Source organism: Salmo salar, chromosome 13 (genome assembly GCF_965601325.2).
Source record: "Salmo salar chromosome 13, fSalSal1, whole genome shotgun sequence".
NCBI classification, from domain to species: Eukaryota; Metazoa; Chordata; class Actinopteri; order Salmoniformes; family Salmonidae; genus Salmo; species Salmo salar.
This window is the reverse complement of record NC_138303.1, coordinates 112,372,281-112,392,373: the sequence shown is the minus strand read 5'-3', so window position 1 is coordinate 112,392,373 and position 20,093 is coordinate 112,372,281. Positions and strand designations below refer to the sequence as shown.

At 45.0% G+C, this 20,093-nt stretch overlaps 1 protein-coding gene across 2 annotated transcripts in view; it reads left to right on the top strand.

Moving 5' to 3' along the window:
- The window catches only part of ift74 (intraflagellar transport 74), a 62,089-nt gene that overhangs the window by 28,949 nt on the left and 13,047 nt on the right, over positions 1-20,093 (top strand). For both annotated transcript variants that reach the window (XM_082960600.1, XM_082960601.1), the window contains exons 15-16: positions 7,677-7,774; positions 9,655-9,781. In XM_082960600.1, coding sequence (XP_082816726.1) covers positions 7,677-7,774; positions 9,655-9,781 — 225 coding nt within the window. The remainder of the gene's footprint in view (positions 1-7,676; positions 7,775-9,654; positions 9,782-20,093) is intronic.

Sequence of the window (20,093 nt, the reverse complement as noted above, 5' to 3'; positions counted from 1 at the left end):
CAAACATATCCACAGATGATGCAATCTCTATTTCACTCCACACAGCTCTTTCCCACCTGGACAAAAGGAACACCTATGTGAGAATGCTATTCATTGACTACAGCTCAGCGATCAACACCATAGTACCCTCAAAGTGCATTACTAAGCTAAGGATCCTGGGACTAAACACCTCCCTCTGCAACTGGATCCTGGACTTCCTGATGGGCCACCCCCAGGTGGTGAGGGTAGGTAGCAACACATCCGCCACGCTGATCCTCAACACTGGAGCTCCCCAGGGGTGCGTGCTCAGTCCCCTCCTGTACCCCCTGTTCACCCACAACTGCATGGCCAGCCACGACTCCAACACCATCATTAAGTTTGCAGACGACACAACAGTGGTAGGCCTGATCACCGACAAGACAGCCTATAGGGAGGATGTCAGAGACATGGCTGGGTGGTGCCAGAATAACAACCTCTCCCTCAACGTAACCAAGACTAAGGAGATGATTGTGGACTACAGGAAAAGGAGCACCGAGCACGTCCCCATTCATATCGACGGGGCTGTAGCGGAGCAGGTTGAGATCTTCAAGTTCCTTGTGTCCACATCACCAACAAACTAGAATGGTCCAAACACACCAAGACAGTCGTGAAGAGGACACGACAAAGCCTATTCCCCCTCAGGAAACTAAAAGATTTGGCATGGGTCCTGAGATCCTCAAAAGGTTCTACAGCTGCAACATCGAGAGCATCCTGACCGGTTGCATCACTGCCTGGTACAGCAATTGTTCGGCCTCCGGCCGCAAGGCACTATAGAGGGTAGTGCGTACGGCCCAGTACATCACTGGGGCTAAGCTGCCTGCCATCCAGGACCTCTACACCAGGCGGTATCAGAGGAAGGCCCTAAAAATTGTCAAAGACCCTAGCCACCCCAGTCATAAACTGTTCTATCTACTATCACATGGCAAGCGGTACCGGAGTAGGACAAAGTCTAGGACAAAAAGGCTTCTCAACAGTTTTTACCCCCAAGCCATAAGACTCCTGAACAGGTAGTCAAATGGCTACCTGGACTATTTGTATTGTGTGCCCCCCCCACCCCCCACCCCTCTTTTACGCTGCTGCTACTCTCTGTTTATCATATATGCATAGTCACTTTAACCATATCTACATGTACAGTTAAAGTCGGAAGTTTACATACACCTTAGCCAAATACATTTAAACTCAGCTTTTCACAATTCCTGACATGTAATCCTAGTAAAAATGTCCTGTCTTCGGTCAGTTAGGATAACCACTTTATTTTGAGAATGTGAAATGTCAGAATAATAGTAGAGAGAATTATTTATTTCAGCTTTTAACTTCTTATCTGTTAACATCTTATCTGTTAACACTTCTTAGCTTTGGTGAAATTGCAGAGTGCGAAATTCAAATTACAGAAATATAAATATTTAACATTCATGAAAATACATGTATTATATATCAAAATAAAGCTTAACTTCTTGTTAATCCAGCCGCTGTGTCAGATTTTAAAAAGGCTTTACAGCGAAAGCAGACCATGCGATTATCTGAGGACAGCGCCCCGCATACAAAAGCATAAAAAACATTTTTCAACCAGGCAGGTGCGACACGAAAGTCAGAAATAGCGATATAATAAATGCCTTACCTTTGAAGATCTTCTCTTGGCACTCCGAAAGGTTCCAGTTACATCACAAATGATGCTTTTGTTCGATAAAGTCCTTCTTTATATCCATAAAAACTCAGTTTAGCTGGTGTGCTTCATTCAATAATCCACCAGTTTCCCTCCTTCAAAATGCATACAAAATGAATCCCAAACGTTACCAATAAACTTATCCAAACAAGTCAAACAACTTTTATAATGAAACCTCAGGTACCCTAATACGTAAATAAACTATAAAATTTAAGACTGAGAATAGTATGTTCATTACCGGAGATAAATAACAAGGAATGCGCTTTCATCCACGTGCATGGAAACACTACAGCCAAAATGGGAGCCACTTAGAAAAACTACAAATTCTAGCTAAGTTTTCCAAAAACCAGCCTGAAACTCTTTCTAAAGACTTTTGACATCTAGTGGAAGCCCTAGGAACTGCAATCTGGGAGAACTTCGCCTCATAATAAACATGAAAGCCATTGGAAACAGTGGTTTGTCCTCGGTGTTTCGCCTGCCATATCAGTTCTGTTATACTCAGACATTATTTTAACAGTTTTAGAAACTTTAGAGTGTTTTCTATCCAAATCTACCAATTATATGCATATCCTAGCTTCTGGGCCTGAGTAACAGGCAGTTTACTTTGGGCACGCTTTTCATCCGAACGTGAAAATACTGCCCCCTACCCAAGAGAGGTTAATTCTTTCATCACATTCCCAGTGGGTCAGAAGTTTACATATACTCAATTAGTATTTGATAGTATTGCCTTTAAATTGTTTAACTTGGGTCCAAAGTTTTGGGTCGCCTTCCACAAGGTTCCCACAATAAGTTATGTGAATTTTGGTCCATTCCTCCAGACAGAGCTGGTGTAACTGAGTCAGGTTTGTAGGCCTCCTTGCTCGCACACGCTTTTTCAGATCTGTACATATGTTTTCTATAGGATTGAAGTCAGGGCTTTGTGATGGCCACTCCAATACCTTGACTTTGTTGTCCTTAAGCCATTTTGCCACAACTTTGGAAGTATGCTTGGGGTCCTTGTCCATTTGGAAGACCCATTTGCGACCAAGCTTTAACTTCCTGACTGATGTCTTGAGATATTGCTTCAATATATCCACATAATTTTCCTCCTCATGATGCCATCTATTTTGTGAAGTGCACCAGTCCCTCCTGCAGCAAAGCACCCCCACAACATGATGCTGCCACCCCCGTGCTTCACAGTTGGGATGGATCAAATACTTTTTTCCCCCACTGTAGCTTCATAAGTCACAGTCACCTAGTAGCCTAGGTCCCATGGTTACGGATTTAGGGTTGTACCTGGTAGGTTCCTTGATAATTTGTGTGAGATTGTGGGCATCTAGCTTAGATTGTAGGACGGCCGGGGTGTTACGCATATCCCAGTTTAGGTCACCTAACAGTACAAACTCTGATGATAGATGGGGGGGGCAATCAATTCACATATGGTGTCCAGGGCACAGCTGGGGGCTGAGGCAGGTCTGTAACAAGCGGCAATGGTGAGAGACTTTTTTTCTGGAAAGGTGGATTTTTAAAAGTAGAAGCTTGAATTGTTTGGGTACAGACCTGGATAGTAAGACAGAACTCTGCAGGCTAACTCCGCCCCCTTTGGCAGTTCTATCTTGTCTGAAAATGTTGTAGTTGGGGATGGAAATTTCAAAAATGTTGGTGGCCTTCCTAAGCCAGGATTCAGACAAGGCTAGGACATCAGGGTTGGCGGAGTGTGCTAAAGCAGTGAATAAAACAAACTTAGGGAAGAGGCTTCTGATGTTAACATGCATGAAACCAAGGCTTTTACGGTTACAGAAGTCAACAAATGAGTGCTCCTGGGGAATAGTTGTGGTGCTGGGGGCTACAGGGCCTGGATTAACCTCTCACATCACCAGAGGAACAGAGGAGTAGGATAAGGGTACGGCTAAAGGCTATAAGAACTGGTCGTCTAGTGCGTTGGGAACATAGAATAAAAGGAGTAGATTTCTGGTAGAATAGATTCAGGGCATAATGTACAGATAAGGGTATGGTAGGATGTGAGTACAGTGGAGGTAAAACTAGGCATTGAGAACGATGAGAGAGGTTGCGTCTCTGGAGGCACCAGTTAAAACCTGTTAGGGCTAGGGGGCAGTATTGACACGGCTGGATAAAAAAACATACCCGATTTAATCTGGTTACCACTCCTACCCAGTAACTAGAATATGCATATACTTATTACATATGGATAGAAAACACCCTACATTTTCTAAAACTGTTTGAATGGTGTCTGTGAGTATAACAGAACTCATTTGGCAGGCAAAACCCTGAGACATTTTCTGACAGGAAGTGGATACCTGATGTGTTGTATTACCTTTAAACCTATCCCATTGAAAAACACAGGGGCTGAGGAATATTTTGGCACTTTCTATTGCTTCCACTAGATGTCACCAGCCTTTACAAAGTGTTTTGAGTCTTCTGGAGGGAGATCTGACCGAACAAGAGCCATGGAACGATGATGGCCCATTAGACACCTGGCGCGCGAGTTCATGTTGGGTACCCTCGTTCCAATACGTTATAAAAGAGTATGCATTCGTCCACCTTGAATATTATTCATGTTCTGGTTAAAAAAGGCCCTAATGATTTATGCTATACAACGTTTGACATGTTTGAACGAACGTAAATATATTTTTTCCCCTCGTTCATGACGAGAAGTCCGGCTGGCTTAGATCATGTGCTAACAAGACGGAGATTTTTGGACATAAATGATGAGCTTTTTTGAACAAAACTACATTCGTTATGGACCTGTGATACCTGGAAGTGACATCTGATGAAGAGAATCAAAGGTAATGGATTATTTACATAGTATTTTCGATTTTAGATCTCCCCAACATGACGTCTAGTCTGTATCGCAACGCGTATTTTTCTGGGCGCAGTGCTCAGATTATTGCAAAGTGTGATTTCCCAGTAAGGTTATTTTTAAATCTGGCAAGTTGATTGCGTTCAAGAGATGTAAATCTATAATTCTTTAAATGACAATATAATATTTTACCAATGTTTTCTAATTTTAATTATTTAATTTGTGACGCTGACTTGACTACCGGTTATTGGAGGGAAACGATTTCCTCAACATCAATGCCATAGTAAAACGCTGTTTTTGGATATAAATATGAACTTGATAGAACTAAAAATGCATGCATTGTCTAACATAATGTCCTAGGAGTGTCATCTGATGGAGATTGTAAAAGGTTAGTGCATCATTTTAGCTGGTTTTATGGTTTTGGTGACCCTGTCTTTGAATTGACAAAACATTACACACAACTCTTGTAAATGTACTGTCCTAACATACTCTAAATTTATGCTTTCGCCGTAAAACCTTTTTGAAATCGTAAAACGTGGTTAGATTAAGGAGATGTTTATCTTTCAAAGGGTGTAAAATAGTTGTATGTTTGAAAAATTTGAATTTTGACATTTATTTGGATTCAAATTTGCCGCTCTTGAAATGCACCTGCTGTTGATGGAGTGCACCACGGGTGGCACGCTAGCGTCCCACCTAGCCCATAGAGGTTAAGCCAGGCGAGGTCTCCGCATGTGTGGGGGGTGGGACAAAAGAGGCATGTTGGGCAGGGCTGGGGGCTCTACAGTGAAATAAAACAATAATAACTAACCTAAACAGCAGTAGACAAGGCATATTTACATTAGGGAGAGGCATGTGTAGCCGAGTGATCATTGGGTCCAAAGATCAGCAATAGGTGAGTCAGGGAGCCGTTCGGTAGTCGCTACTACGCTAGGCGAGCTGGAGACACGGCGATTCAGAAAGCTAGCGTGCCGGGGCTAGCAGATAGGTCTTCGGCGACGTCGCAACGGAAAAGCCTGTTGAAACCACCTTGGGCGATTACGTCGGTAGACCAGTCTTGATGGATCGGCCGGGCCCCGTTTTGTCAATAAAGGGTCCAGGCCACTTGGCAAAAGAGGTATTTTAGCCCAAGAATTAGCTGGTATACTCCATCGACTGGCTGGGAGATGGGCCTAGCTCAAGGCTAGCTCAAGGCTAACTGGTGCTTGCTTAGGGACAGAGGCGTTAGCTAGCAGCAGCCACTTGGTTGCAGCTAGCTTGCTGCGATGATCCAGTGTAATGGTCCAGAGCTTGCGGCAGGAATCCGGTGATGTGGTAGAGAAAAAGCAGTCTGATATGCTCTGGGTTGATTTCGCGCTGTGCAGACTGGCAGGTATTGACCGAGCTGAAGCTGGCTGGTGTCCGAGTTAACGGTGAAGACCGCTAGCAGTGGCTAACTGACTACTAGCTAGTAGCTAGTTAGCTGGCTAGCCTCTGATGGGGGTTCTGGTTCTAAAGTATAAAAATAGCAGATCCGTACCACATTGGGTGAGGCGGGTTGCAGGAGAGTATATTCAGTCCGTAGATGGAAAGTGAGATTAAAATATATAGGAAAAAAAATAGGAAAACGACTATTTAGACGGGACAAGACAAACACACGACCAACTGCTACGCCATCTTGGAATCACAATCACATTATTAGCATGCTATAATGTAGCCTAAATCAAGTGGTCATCTATCACTGATCAGAAACATTTAGCATGCTATAATGTAGCCTAGATGCTACATCCTATAATGTAGCCTAAATGCTACATGCTATAATGTAGCCTAAATGCTATATGCTACAATGTAGCCTAAATGCTACATGCTATAATGTAGCCTAAATGCTACATGCTATAATGTAGCCTAAATGCTACATGCTATAATGTAACCTAAATGCTACATGCTATAATGTAGCTTAAGTAGGCCTATTATTTTGCTCGATCGTGTGGAGGCAACTCCAAAAGCCCATGGACGTTGAAATATGAACACCAGACTCACATGCTTTTGAAAATAGGATTTATATTATTTTCTACGGTATCATGATGAAGGTAAGCCCCTACTCCTGCTTCCTAACAAAGTGGAGTGAGGGTAGGAAAGAGAGGAAATTGGGCCTCCCGAGAGGCGCAGCTGTCTAAGGCATTATTACAGACCCGGGTTTGATCCCGGGCTGTGTCACAGCCGGCCGTAACCGGGAGACCCATGAGGCGGGTTAGGGGAGGGTTTGGCCGGACAGGATTTCCTTGTCTCATCGCTCTCTAGCGACTCCTTGTGGTGAGCCGGGTGCCTGCAAGCTGACCCCGGTCTCCAGCTGGATGGTGTTTCCTCCGACACATTGGTGCGACTGGCTTCCGGGTTAACTGGGCATTGTGTCAAGAAGCAGTGCGGTTTGGCTGGGTTGTGTTTCGGAGGACGCACGGCTCTCGACCTTTGCCTCTCCCGAGTCTGTACGGGAGTTGCGGCGATGGGACAAGACTGTAACTACCAATTTGATACCATGAAATTGTGGTGAAAAAGGGGGTAAAATTACCCCAAAAATTATGATGATGATAATAGGAAAGAGATGAAGCGTGGATCAAAACAGCCTGGACTGTTTCTAAACATCACTTTTAATATGGGAGCTGTACCACACGTTCCCATGACAAGTTCTGTTATATTCCATTATATTCTTATTATAAAATATATGCGTCTCGTCTGTTTTAGTAAACAAAATAACAAACTATTGATTTCATTTGTATGGTGCAGCCGTGGCTGCACAGACCTGTAAACATGCCTAATTAAACTTGAAAATATGCAATTATTTTCCTTTTGAAAACACATTTTATTCGTCCTTATATTGTTTCTTACGACCTGCCTAAAGCAATTAATAATGGCTAGATTTTTGATGGTGTTTATTCAATGTATAAAATAGAAAAATTAAAAATTAAAATAGATGCCCACCCTGCACACCACTTCTACCAGTCCTCCCCGGCATGCCGGCGTGCACACGGGATATAAAAGGTGTATTCAGGCAAGAATGTGGTCAAAATGGGCCTGTTTATAAAGGGTGGGGGGGGGGGGGGTCATATAAACACTGCCCGTTTTTATTTATTTTTACAGCCTAAATAGTGTAAATCCTATGTGTAAGCAGTATTGTAGTCTACACTGATCATTAGCTGGGATTGATTCATGTTTCCACAGGTTTTCTGGATTCATTTGATGAGACTAAAGCTACAGAGGTGGAGAAGAACCGGCAGACACAGGCCATCATCGTAGCTCTACTGGAACACTCCAGCAGAGTGAGTGAGAGAGAGAGAGAGAGAGAGAGAGAGAGTGTGAAAGAGAGAGAGAGAGAGAGAGTGTGAGAGAGAGAGAGTGTGAGAGAGAGAGAGAGTGTGAAAGAGAGAAAGTGTGTGTGTGAGAGAGAGTGTGAGAGAAAGTGTGTGTGTGTGTGAGAGAGAGTGTGAGAGAAAGTGTGTGTGTGTGAGAGAAAGTGTGTGTGTGTGTGTGTGTGTGTGAGAGAAAGTGAGTGTGTGAGAGAAAGTGTGTGTGTGTGTGTGTGTGTGTGTGTGTGTGTGTGTGTGTGTGTGTGTGTGTGTGTGTGTGTGTGTGTGTGTGTGAGAGAGAGACCAAGGAGGGCCAACAGCAGCACCTAGATCTTCTGCACAGATTCTGTCAGTCCTGGGCCCTGACAGTAAATCTCAGTAAGACCAAAATAATGGTTTCCAAAAAAGGTCCAATTCCCAGGACCACGAATACAAATTCTATCTGGACACCGTTGGCCTAGAGCACAAAAAACTATACATACCTTGGCCTGAAAATCTTCATCAAATGGAACATAAAATTCGACATACCAATTAGGATCTGGCTAAAAATACTTTTATCCGTTATAGAACCCATTGCCCTTTATGGTTGTGAGGTCTGGGGTCCGCTCACCAATCAAGAATTCACTAAATGGGATAAACACCAAATTGAGACTTTGCATGCAGAATTCTGCAAAAATATCCTCCGTGTACAAAACACCAAATAATGCAGAGCAGAATTAGGCCGATACCTCAAAATCAAGAAAAGGAAGCGATTCCCAAACTTTCCATAACAAAGCCATCACCTACAGAGAGATGAACCTGGAGAAGAGTCCCCTAAGCAAGCTGGTCCTGGGGCTCTGTTCACAAACACAAACACACCCCACAGAGCCCCAGGACAGCAACACAATTAGACCCAACTGAAATCAAGAGAAAACAAAAATATATTTTCTTGACTCTTTGGAAAGAATTTACAAAAAAACAGAGGAAACTAGAATGCTATTTGTTCCTAAACAGAGAGAACACAGTGGCAGAATACCTGACCACTGTGACTGACCCAAACTTAAGGAAAGCTTTGACTATGTACAGACTCAGTGAGCCTTGCTATTGAGAAAGGCCACCACAGCCTGTCTTCTCTTGAGAGCCAGGTCTGCCTATGTGCAACACTGCCCACAAAATGAGGTGGGAACTGAGCTGCACTTCATAACCTCCTGCCAAATGTATGACCATATTAGAGACACATATTTCCCTCAGATTACACAGACCTACAAAGAATTTGAAAACAAATCCAATTTTGATTAACTGAGAGAGAGAAAGAGGGCTCTACTGGAACTCTAGCAGAAGGAGGGAGAGGTTCAACTGATGTTACCCATGTGCTTTTCTGCTGTTCTCAACGAAACAACACTTGGACGTTTGTTTTGTTAAATACTCCCAGGTCATAGCTTGAACATTGCCTTGTTTTTTTCTATGATAGTTTGTTTATTATCACTGTAAACAGAATCTATGAGTTAGCTGAATTAACCGTTTACTTCTATTCCCCAGCTGTTCTCTGTCATGTCGGTCACATGGGTTCTGCTTTACATTTTAGTCATTTAACAGACGCTCTTATCCAGAGCGACTTACAGTAGTGAATGGATACATTTCATACATTATTATTATTATTTTCCCCGTACTGGTCCACCGTGGGAATCGAACCCACAACCCTGGCGTTGCAAACACCATGCTCTACCAACTGAGCCACACGGGACCTGTGGCTACAGTTTATAGACATGAAACTCCTATCAGATACAAGGGGTTTTCATAAATCTTCTCAATAAGGCATGTTGTTGAAGTGAAGAAGCTAGTTTAAAGGAGATGTCTTGTGTGTGTTGATACAGAACATGAACCGTATGCGCCAGATCTCATCGGTGACGGCCAGTGAGCTCAAGTCCATGCAGGAAGACCTGAGCTTCAAGGAGACTGAGATGCACAAGTCCCAAAACACAGCCAAGGGATTGTCTTCAGGTTAGTACACAACACAACACAGCACAGCACCACAACACAGCCAAGGGCTTCAGGTTAGTCCCACACAGCACCACAACACAGCCAAGGGCTTCAGGTTAGTCCCACACAGCACCACAACACAGCCAAGGGCTTCAGGTTAGTCCCACACAGCACCACAACACAGCCAAGGGCTTCAGGTTAGTCCCACACAGCACCACAACACAGCCAAGGGCTTCAGGTTAGTCCCACACAGCACCACAACACAGCCAAGGGATTGTCTTCAGGTTAGTACACAGCACCACAACACAGCCAAGGGATTGTCTTCAGGTTAGTACACAGCACCACAACACAGCCAAGGGATTGTCTTCAGGTTAGTACACAGCACCACAACACAGCCAAGGGATTGTCTTCAGGTTAGTACACAGCACCACAACACAGCCAAGGGATTGTCTTCAGGTTAGTACACAGCACCACAACACAGCCAAGGGATTGTCTTCAGGTTAGTACACAGCACCACAACACAGCCAAGGGCCTGTCCTCAGGTTAATAGAAACAAATGCCTTTCCAGTTGCCAGGTGCTGGACAAAGAAAATAATCTGAAAAAAGTAATGTCAGCAACTCTGTAATGCTTTCCAAGTTTTTCTATTCTCAGCTGGGTCCACCCTACTGTAAAACTCTCTCTCAGCTGGGTCCACCCTACTGTAAAACTCTCTCTCAGCTGGGTCCACCCTACTGTAAAACTCTCTCTCAGCTGGGTCCACCCTACTGTAAAACTCTCTCTCAGCTGGGTCCACCCTACTGTAAAACTCTCTCTCAGCTGGGTCCACCCTACTGTAAAACTCTCTCTCAGCTGGGTCCACCCTACTGTAAAACTCTCTCTCAGCTGGGTCCACCCTACTGTAAAACTCTCTCTCAGCTGGGTCCACCCTACTGTAAAACTCTCTCTCAGCTGGGTCCACCCTACTGTAAAACTCTCTCTCAGCTGGGTCCACCCTACTGTAAAACTCTCTCTCAGCTAGGTCCACCCTACTGTAAAACTCTCTCACTGTTGCGCCTTCTTCACCATACTGTCTGTGTGAGTGGACTGTTTCAGTCTGTCCGTGATGTGTACGCCGAGGAACTTAAAACCTTCCACCTTCTCCACTGCTGTCCCGTTGATGTGGATAGGGGGCTGCTCCCTCAAGTCCACGATCATCTCATTTTGTTTTGTTGGCGTTGAGTGAGAGGTTGTTTTCCTGACACCACACTCTGAGTGCCCTCACCTCCTCCCTCAAAATCAAATCAAATTTATTTATATAGCCCTTCGTACATCAGCTGATATCTCAAAGTGCTGTACAGAAACCCAGCCTAAAATCCCAAACAGCAAGCAATGCATGTGAAAGAAGCACGGTGGCTAGGAAAACTCCCTAGAAAGGCCAAAAACCTAGGAAGAAACCTAGAGAGGAACCAGGCTATGAGGGGTGGCCAGTCCTCTTCTGGCTGTGCCAGGTGAGTATTATAACAGAACATGGTCAAGATGTTAAAATGTTCATAAATGACCAGCATGGTCAAATAATAATAATCATAGTAGTTGTCGAGGGTGCAACAAGCACGTCCGGTGAACAGGTCAGGGTTCCATAGCCGCAGGCAGAACAGTTGAAACTGGAGCAGCAGCACGGCCAGGTGGACTGGGGACAGCAAGGAGTCATCATGCCAGGTAGTCCTGAGGCATGGTCCTAGGGCTCAGGTCCTCCGAGGGAAAGAAAGAAAGAGAGAATTAGAGAGAGCATATTTAAATTCACACAGGACACCGGATAAGACAAGAGAAATACTCCAGGTGTAACAGACTGACCCTAGCCCCCCGACACATAAACTACTGCAGCATAAATACTGGAGGCTGAGACAGGAGGGATCAGAAGACACTGTGGCCCCATCCGATGAAACCCCCGGACAGGGCCAAACAGGCAGGATATAACCCCACCCACTTTGCCAAAGCACAGCCCCCACAACACTAGAGGGATGTCTCCAACCACCAACTTACCGTCCTAAGACAAGGCCGAGTATAGCCCACAACGATCTCAACCCGGACAGGAAGATCCCTCACCTCCTCCCTATAGGCCGTCTCGTCGTTGTTGGTGATCAAGCCTACTACTGTTGTGTCGTCTGCAAACTTGATGATTGAGTTGGAGGCGTGCATGGCCACACAGTCATGGGTGAACATGGAGTACAGGAGGGGGCTGAGAACGCACCCTTGTGGGGCCCCAGTGTTGAGGATCAGCGAAGTGGAGATGATGTTTCCTACCTTCACCACCTGGGGGCAGCACATCAGGAAGTCCAGGACCCAGTTGCACAGGGTGGGGTTCAGACCCAGGGCCTGAAGCTTAATGATGAGCTTGGAGGGTACTATGGTGTTGAATACTGAACTATAGTCAATGAACAGCATTCTTACATAGGTATTCCTCTTGTCCAGATGGGTTAGGGAAGTGTGCAGTGCGATGGTGATTGCATCGTCTGTGGATCTATTTGGACGGTAAGCAAACTGAAGTGGGTCTAGGGTGTCAGGTAAGGTAGAGGTGATATGATCCTTGACTAGTCTTCATGAGAGCTCATGTTGTGCACCATTACTATCGCGTCCCACAACTATCCAAGACTATGTTTGGAATATTTATTTCTTGTACAGAATAGAAACTTTTGTACTTTGGGGAATAGTAGATTGAGATAAGCTAGTGCTTTTGCTGTTCGTTAGGCTTATTTATCTTGTTGGCTGACGAAAGTATATGTGGACAGTTACTTCCAATATCTTCAATATGCCACTCTGAATTGGATCATCTGATGTGTAATAATGTAATGGGGGAGGCTATATTACATGGATTTATTGTGGAGGCTATGTTACATGGATTTATTGTGAAGGTGGAGGCTATATTACATGGATTTATTGTGAAGGTGTAGACTATATTACATGGATTTATTGTGAAGGTGGAGGCTATATTACATGGATTTATTGTGAAGGTGGAGGCTATATTACATGGATTTATTGTGAAGGTGGAGGCTATATTACATGGATTTATTGTGAAGGTGGAGGCTATATTACATGGATTTATTGTGAAGGTGGAGGCTATATTACATGGATTTATTGTGAAGGTGGAGGCTATATTACATGGATTTATTGTGAAGGTGGAGACTATATTACATGGATTTATTGTGAAGGTGGAGGCTATATTACATGGATTTATTGTGAAGGTGGAGGCTATATTACATGGATTTATTGTGAAGGTGGAGGCTATATTACATGGATTTATTGTGAAGGTGGAGGCTATATTACATGGATTTATTGTGAAGGTGGAGGCTATATTACATGGATTTATTGTGAAGGTTGAGGCTATATTACATGGATTTATTGTGAAGGTGGAGGCTATATTACATGGATTTATTGTGAAGGTGGAGGCTATATTACATGGATTTATTGTGAAGGCGGAGGCTATATTACATGGATTTATTGTGAAGGTGGAGGCTATATTACATGGATTTATTGTGGAGGCTATATTACATGGATTTATTAGACATTTTAAAATGTAGATGTTCCAAGAGGTCTGCATCAGTGTCTTGTAGACTAAATGTGGAAGACAGGAGATGATAAATGTGTTTATGTTAATTAACGGTCAATTACAGTGAGACCGGAACAGTTATTCGCTTGACAATCAACGGCAGACAAAATGTCATGACCGCCACAACACTAGTCCGCCCTACTGTAAAACTCTCTCTGATGTTGGTCCTCTCGTCACTCTTTGACAACCAACTAAGACTTGATTTGTCGAACTGGGTAAAAATCAGCGTTTTTCGATATACCTCCATGTTGGTTTAATGAGAACTGTTGACCGAACAGTAAGGAACCCCAGCCCCAACAGTAAGGATGAGGTCTATAAACACTCTATAGGATGAAATGAGAGATATCTCTCTGAATATTGATGAAGTAGTATGCTGATATGATATTGAAAACACACAACTAGGTGTTTTATAGAATCTGTGTTCAACTCGATGTGTGGCACGTGTACATTACTGCATAGTTTACTGGGATTACTTGGACTGTCATCCATACTTTCCCCACTTTCCTCCTTGCTGATAACAGTTACAGTAAGAATCAGATCCATACTTTCCCCACTTTCCTCCTTGCTGATAAGTTACAGTAAGAATCAGATCCATACTTTCCCCACTTTCCTCCTTGCTGATAACAGTTACAGTAAGAATCAGATCCATACTTTCCCCACTTTCCTCCTTGCTGATAAGTTACAGTAAGAATCAGATCCATACTTTCCCCACTTTCCTCCTTGCTGATAACAGTTACAGTAAGAATCAGATCCATACTTTCCCCACTTTCCTCCTTGCTGATAAGTTACAGTAAGAATCAGATCCATACTTTCCCCACTTTCCTCCTTGCTGATAAGTTACAGTAAGAATCAGATCCATACTTTCCCCACTTTCCTCCTTGCTGATAACAGTTACAGTAAGCATCAGATCCATACTTTCCCCACTTTCCTCCTTGCTGATAACAGTTACAGTAAGCATCAGATCCATGTCTACCTTATCTTCCTGACTACACGATAAGCAATCTGCAGAGGATGAGGACATCTTTATTGTCAGTAGCATAGTAACTCTGGTGCTCTGTCACTACGCTGTCATCAAGCGCAGACACACATTGTTATGCTAGGACTGGACTGTATAGCTACAGCCGCCCGCACTGATCAGATCGACTCCCTGCTCCCCCCCCCCCCCAGACACATTGTTATGCTAGGACTGGACTGTATAGCTACAGCCGCCCGCACTGATCAGATCGACTCCCTGCTCCCCCCCCCCCCCAGACACATTGTTATGCTAGGACTGGACTGTATAGCTACAGCCACCCGCACTGATCAGATCGACTCCCTGCTCCCCCCCCCCCTCAGACACATTGTTATGCTAGGACTGGACTGTATAGCTACAGCCGCCCGCACTGATCAGATCGACTCCCTGCTCCCCCCCCCCCCCAGACACATTGTTATGCTAGGACTGGACTGTATAGCTACAGCCGCCCGCACTGATCAGATCGACTCCCTGCTCCCCCCCCCCCCCCCTCAGACACATTGTTATGCTAGGACTGGACTGTATAGCTACAGCCACCCGCACTGATCAGATCGACTCCCTGCTCCCCCCCCCCCCAGACACATTGTTATGCTAGGACTGGACTGTATAGCTACAGCCGCCCGCACTGATCAGATCGACTCCCTGCTCCCCCCCCCCCCCCAGACACATTGTTATGCTAGGACTGGACTGTATAGCTACAGCCGCCCGCACTGATCAGATCGACTCCCTGAGTTTATTTATCAAATATGCAGCTGGCTCAGAGATAGGGGTTTCCTTCCTTTGTCTTCAGCCTCACAACGTAACGCTGTTCCCTCTAAATAATGTTTTATCAACGCTGTTCCCCCTAAATAATGTTTTATCAGCGCTGTTCCCTCTAAATAATGTTTTATCAACGCTGTTCCCTCTAAATAATGTTTTATCAACGCTGTTCCCTCTAAATAATGTTTTATCAACGCTGTTCCCTCTAAATAATGTTTTATCAGCGCTGTTCCCCCTAAATAATGTTTTATCAGCGCTGTTCCCCCTAAATAATGTTTTATCAGCGCTGTTCCCCCTAAATAAGGTTTTATCAGCGCTGTTCCCTCTAAATAATGTTTTATCAACGCTGTTCCCTCTAAATAATGTTTTATCAACGCTGTTCCCCCTAAATAAGGTTTTATCAGCGCTGTTCCCCCTAAATAAGGTTTTATCAGCGCTGTTCCCCCTAAATAATGTTTTATCAACGCTGTTCCCCCTAAATAATGTTTTATCAGCGCTGTTCCCTCTAAATAATGTTTTATCAACGCTGTTCCCTCTAAATAATGTTTTATCAACGCTGTCTGTTCCCTCTAAATAATGTTTTATCAACGCTGTTCCCCCTAAATAATGTTTTATCAACGCTGTTCCCCCTAAATAATGTTTTATCAACGCTGTTCCCCCTAAATAATGTTTTATCAACGCTGTTCCCCCTAAATAATGTTTTATCAACGCTGTTCCCCCTAAATAATGTTTTATCAACGCTGTTCCCTCTAAATAATGTTTTATCAGCGCTGTTCCCCCTAAATAATGTTTTATCAGCGCTGTTCCCCCTAAATAATGTTTTATCAGCGCTGTTCCCTCTAAATAATGTTTTATCAACGCTGTTCCCCCTAAATAATGTTTTATCAACGCTGTTCCCTCTAAATAATGTTTTATCAGCGCTGTTCCCCCTAAATAATGTTTTATCAGCGCTGTTCCCTCTAAATAATGTTTTATCAACGCTGTTCCCTCTAAATAATGTTTTATCAACGCTGTTCCCCCTAAATAATGTTTTATCAGCGCTGTTCCCCCTAAATAATGTTTTATCAACGCTGTTCCCTCTAAATAATGTTTTATCAACGCTGTCTGTTCCCTCTAAATAATGTTTTATCAACGCTGTCTGTTCCCTCTAAATAATGTTTTATCAACGCTGTTCCCTCTAAATAATGTTTTATCAACGCTGTCTGTTCCCTCTAAATAATGTTTTATCAACGCTGTTCCCCCTAAATAATGTTTTATCAACGCTGTTCCCCCTAAATAATGTTTTATCAACTTCTGTTCCCCCTAAATAATGTTTTATCAGCGCTGTTCCCCCTAAATAATGTTTTATCAGCGCTGTTCCCTCTAAATAATGTTTTATCAACGCTGTTCCCTCTAAATAATGTTTTATCAACGCTGTCTGTTCCCTCTAAATAATGTTTTATCAACGCTGTTCCCTCTAAATAATGTTTTATCAACGCTGTCTGTTCCCTCTAAATAATGTTTTATCAACGCTGTTCCCCCTAAATAATGTTTTATCAACGCTGTTCCCCCTAAATAATGTTTTATCAACGCTGTTCCCCCTAAATAATGTTTTATCAACGCTGTTCCCTCTAAATAATGTTTTATCAACGCTGTTCCCCCTAAATAATGTTTTATCACTGAAACTGTTTTAGTCCCAAATGGAACCCTATTCCACAAATAGTGCACTACTTTAGGGCTCTGGTTAAAAGTAGTGCACTATGTAGGGAGTAAGGTGCCATTTGGGATGCAGACGTTGCCAAAGCCACCTGCTATGCTGCTAAATTTCTTTGATCCTCAGTGAAAATAAGCTCAAGTCAATCTTACAGAAGTGAAATAATGACACTTGCTTTGAGGTAAATGATCAGCCCCTTGCTGGTGTTTTTAATAATATATAACTTTCATAACAATTATAATCTGACTCTCTACATCATTAATAAACAGACGATTATCTGTGCTCCAACAGCGGCCCACTCCAGCAATGTGTCTGTGTGTGTGAGGCGGGGATTCCTGGGGGTGGGGGGAGAGAGAAAGGCTAGCCCTAGCCCCAGGAGGAAGCTGTAGAGAATGCACAGAAGTGCTGATGGGACACTTTACTGCTCTGTACACAGCAGCAGCTCCCCTTCCACTGGCTGGGTCTGGGGCGCAACGTTATCAGTAGGAACCCGACTGCTTCCCCTTCCTGCTCTCAGACCCTGCCTGCCCCAGCACAGCTCCCTGTCTTTGGTCCCTGCCCCCAGCCTCTGCCCTCTGCTCCAAATAATTCTCTCAGACCCTGCGGGCCCTTGTTCCAGCCCCCAAGCCCAGACCCAGGCTTCCCCAGCCCATGCCTGTCTCAGCCTGCCTCTGTCCCAGCCTGCTCCTGTCCCAGCCTGCTTCTGTCCCTCCCTGTCCCAGCCCATGCCTGTCCCAGCCTGCTTCTGTCCCTCCCTGTCCCAGCCTTCTCCTGTCCCAGCCCTACCCTGTCCCAGCCTGCCTTTGTCCTAGCCTGCCCATGCCCCTGTCCCAGCCCTTGCCCAGCCCTACCCTGTCCCAGCCTGCCTTTGTCCTAGCCTGCCCCTGTCCCAGCCCTTGCCCGACTGCTTTCTCCTGCCCCATCCTGCCTCTGTCCCAGCCCCCGCCCGACTGTCTTCCCCTTCCCCCAGACCCCGCCTTCCCCAGAGCCTGGGCTCTTAATCTCTATTGACCTCTAGCTTTGTCCAGTCATCAACATAAATCTTTCTGGTTTCACCCAAGGTGGGATGATAATGGGCTAAGGCTGTGGAAGGCTCTAGAAGGCTCTAAGGATCTTACATTCACATGTTAGTCATTTAGCTCTTATCCAGAGTCAGAGTCATTTAGCAGATGCTCTTATCCAGAGTCATTTAGCAGACGCTCTTATCCAGAGTCCGAGAGTCATTTAGCAGACGCTCTTATCCAGAGTCCGAGAGTCATTTAGCAGACGCTCTTATCCAGAGTCCGAGAGTCATTTAGCAGACGCTCTTATCCAGAGTCAGAGAGTCATTTAGCAGACGCTCTTATCCAGAGTCCGAGAGTCATTTAGCAGACGCTCTTATCCAGAGTCCGAGAGTCATTTAGCAGACGCTCTTATCCAGAGTCCGAGAGTCATTTAGCAGACGCTCTTATCCAGAGTCCGAGAGTCATTTAGCAGACGCTCTTATCCATAGTCCGAGAGTCATTTAGCAGACGCTCTTATCCAGAGTCCGAGAGTCATTTAGCAGACGCTCTTATCCAGAGCGAATTACAATTAGTGCATTCATCTTAAGATAAGCTAGGTGGGACAACCACATATCACAGTAAGTACATTTTACTGTTAGTTCACGGGAGCTGCTCAGCCCAAGCTCTTCTCTGTCCTGGCACAACCGTCACCCTGAAGCTAGGACAGAGTCCCTGCCCATCTTCCCGAAAACATCTTAAATCCTCAAGAGTATTTTAAATAACACTCACAGTTGACTGACAACACCCCTCCCTCCCTCCCCTCGCCTCCCCCTTTACTAGCTGTGAGGCCCAAGAGACCTGAGGTTTCAGAACAGAGAACACGTGTTGGGGTGTAGAATTTGATCACAGCCTGAAGGTAAGGAGGGGCATTTCCTCTTTCTGTTCTGTAGGCAAGTACCATGGTCTTGTAGTGGATGTGAGTTTTGACTGGAAGCCAGTGGAGTGCGGAGGAGTGTTGTGATGTGGGAAGGTTGAACACCAGGCGGGCTGCTGCGTTCTGGATAAGTTGCATGGGTTTGATGGCACAAGCGGGCAGCCCAGCCAACAGCGAGTTGCAGTAGTCCAGACGGGAGATGACAAGTGTCTGGATTAGGACCTGCGCCACTTCCTGTGTGAGGAAGGGTCGTACTCTATGGATTTTGTAGAGCGTAAACCTGCAGGAGTGAGTCACTGCTTTGATGTTTGCAGAGAATTCCCCGGGAGGAAGAGCAGATCATCCGTCTTGTCGAGTTTGATCTTGAGGTGGTGGGCCGACATCCAAGCTGAGATATCTGCCAGGCACGCAGAGATGCATGTCGCCACCTGGGTGTCAGAAAGGGGGAAGGAGAAAAGTAGTGTCATTCGCATAGCAATGACGTAGGCGATTAACTTGGTGTATAGAGAGAAGAGGAGAGGACCTAGAGCCGAGCCCTGGGGGACACCAGTCATAAGAGTGTGTGGTGCAGACACAGATCCTTGCCACAACACCTGGTAGGAGTGGCCTACCAGGTAGGATGCAATCAAAGTGTGCAGAGCCTGAGACGGCCAGCCCTGAGAGGGTGGACAGGAAGATCTGATGGTTCACAGTGTCGAAGGCAGCGGATAGATCTAGGAGGATGAGAACAGAGGAGAGAGAGTCAGCTTTGGCAGTGTGGAGAGCCTCCATGACACAGAGAAGAAGAGCTGTCTCGGTTGAGTGACCTGTCTTGAAGCCTGCCTTGTTAGGATCAACGAGATCATTCTGAGAGAGATAACGAGAGAGTTGGTCAGAGACACCACGCTCAAGTGTTTTTGGAAAGAAAAGGGGTTACCGGTCTGTAGTTTTTGACGTCAGACGCATTGAGTGTTGGTTTCTTGAGGAGGGGAGCGACTCAGGCCATTTTGACGTCAGAGGCGGACACAGCCAGTGGACAGAGATGAGGAAAGTGAGGAATGGGTCTGGAGTAGGGGATGGGGGTCGGGTGGGCAGGCAGGTTGTCGGGCTTCCGGACCTCACTAGTCACAGGATTTCATCTGGAGAGAGAGAGAGAGGGGAGAAAGAGGTCAAGGCGTAGTTCTGTGTCAGTGGGACCATTGGACTCAATAGGCTGAGTGAATGAGGAGCGGATGTCGTCAACCTTCTTTTTAAAGTGGTTGACAAAGTTGTCCTCCGAGATGGAGGATATGGAGGATTAAGGAGGGAGGAGAAGGTGGAAAAGAGTTTCCTAGGGTGAGAGGCAGAAGCTTGAAATTTAGAGTGATAGAAAGTGGTTTTAGCAGCAGA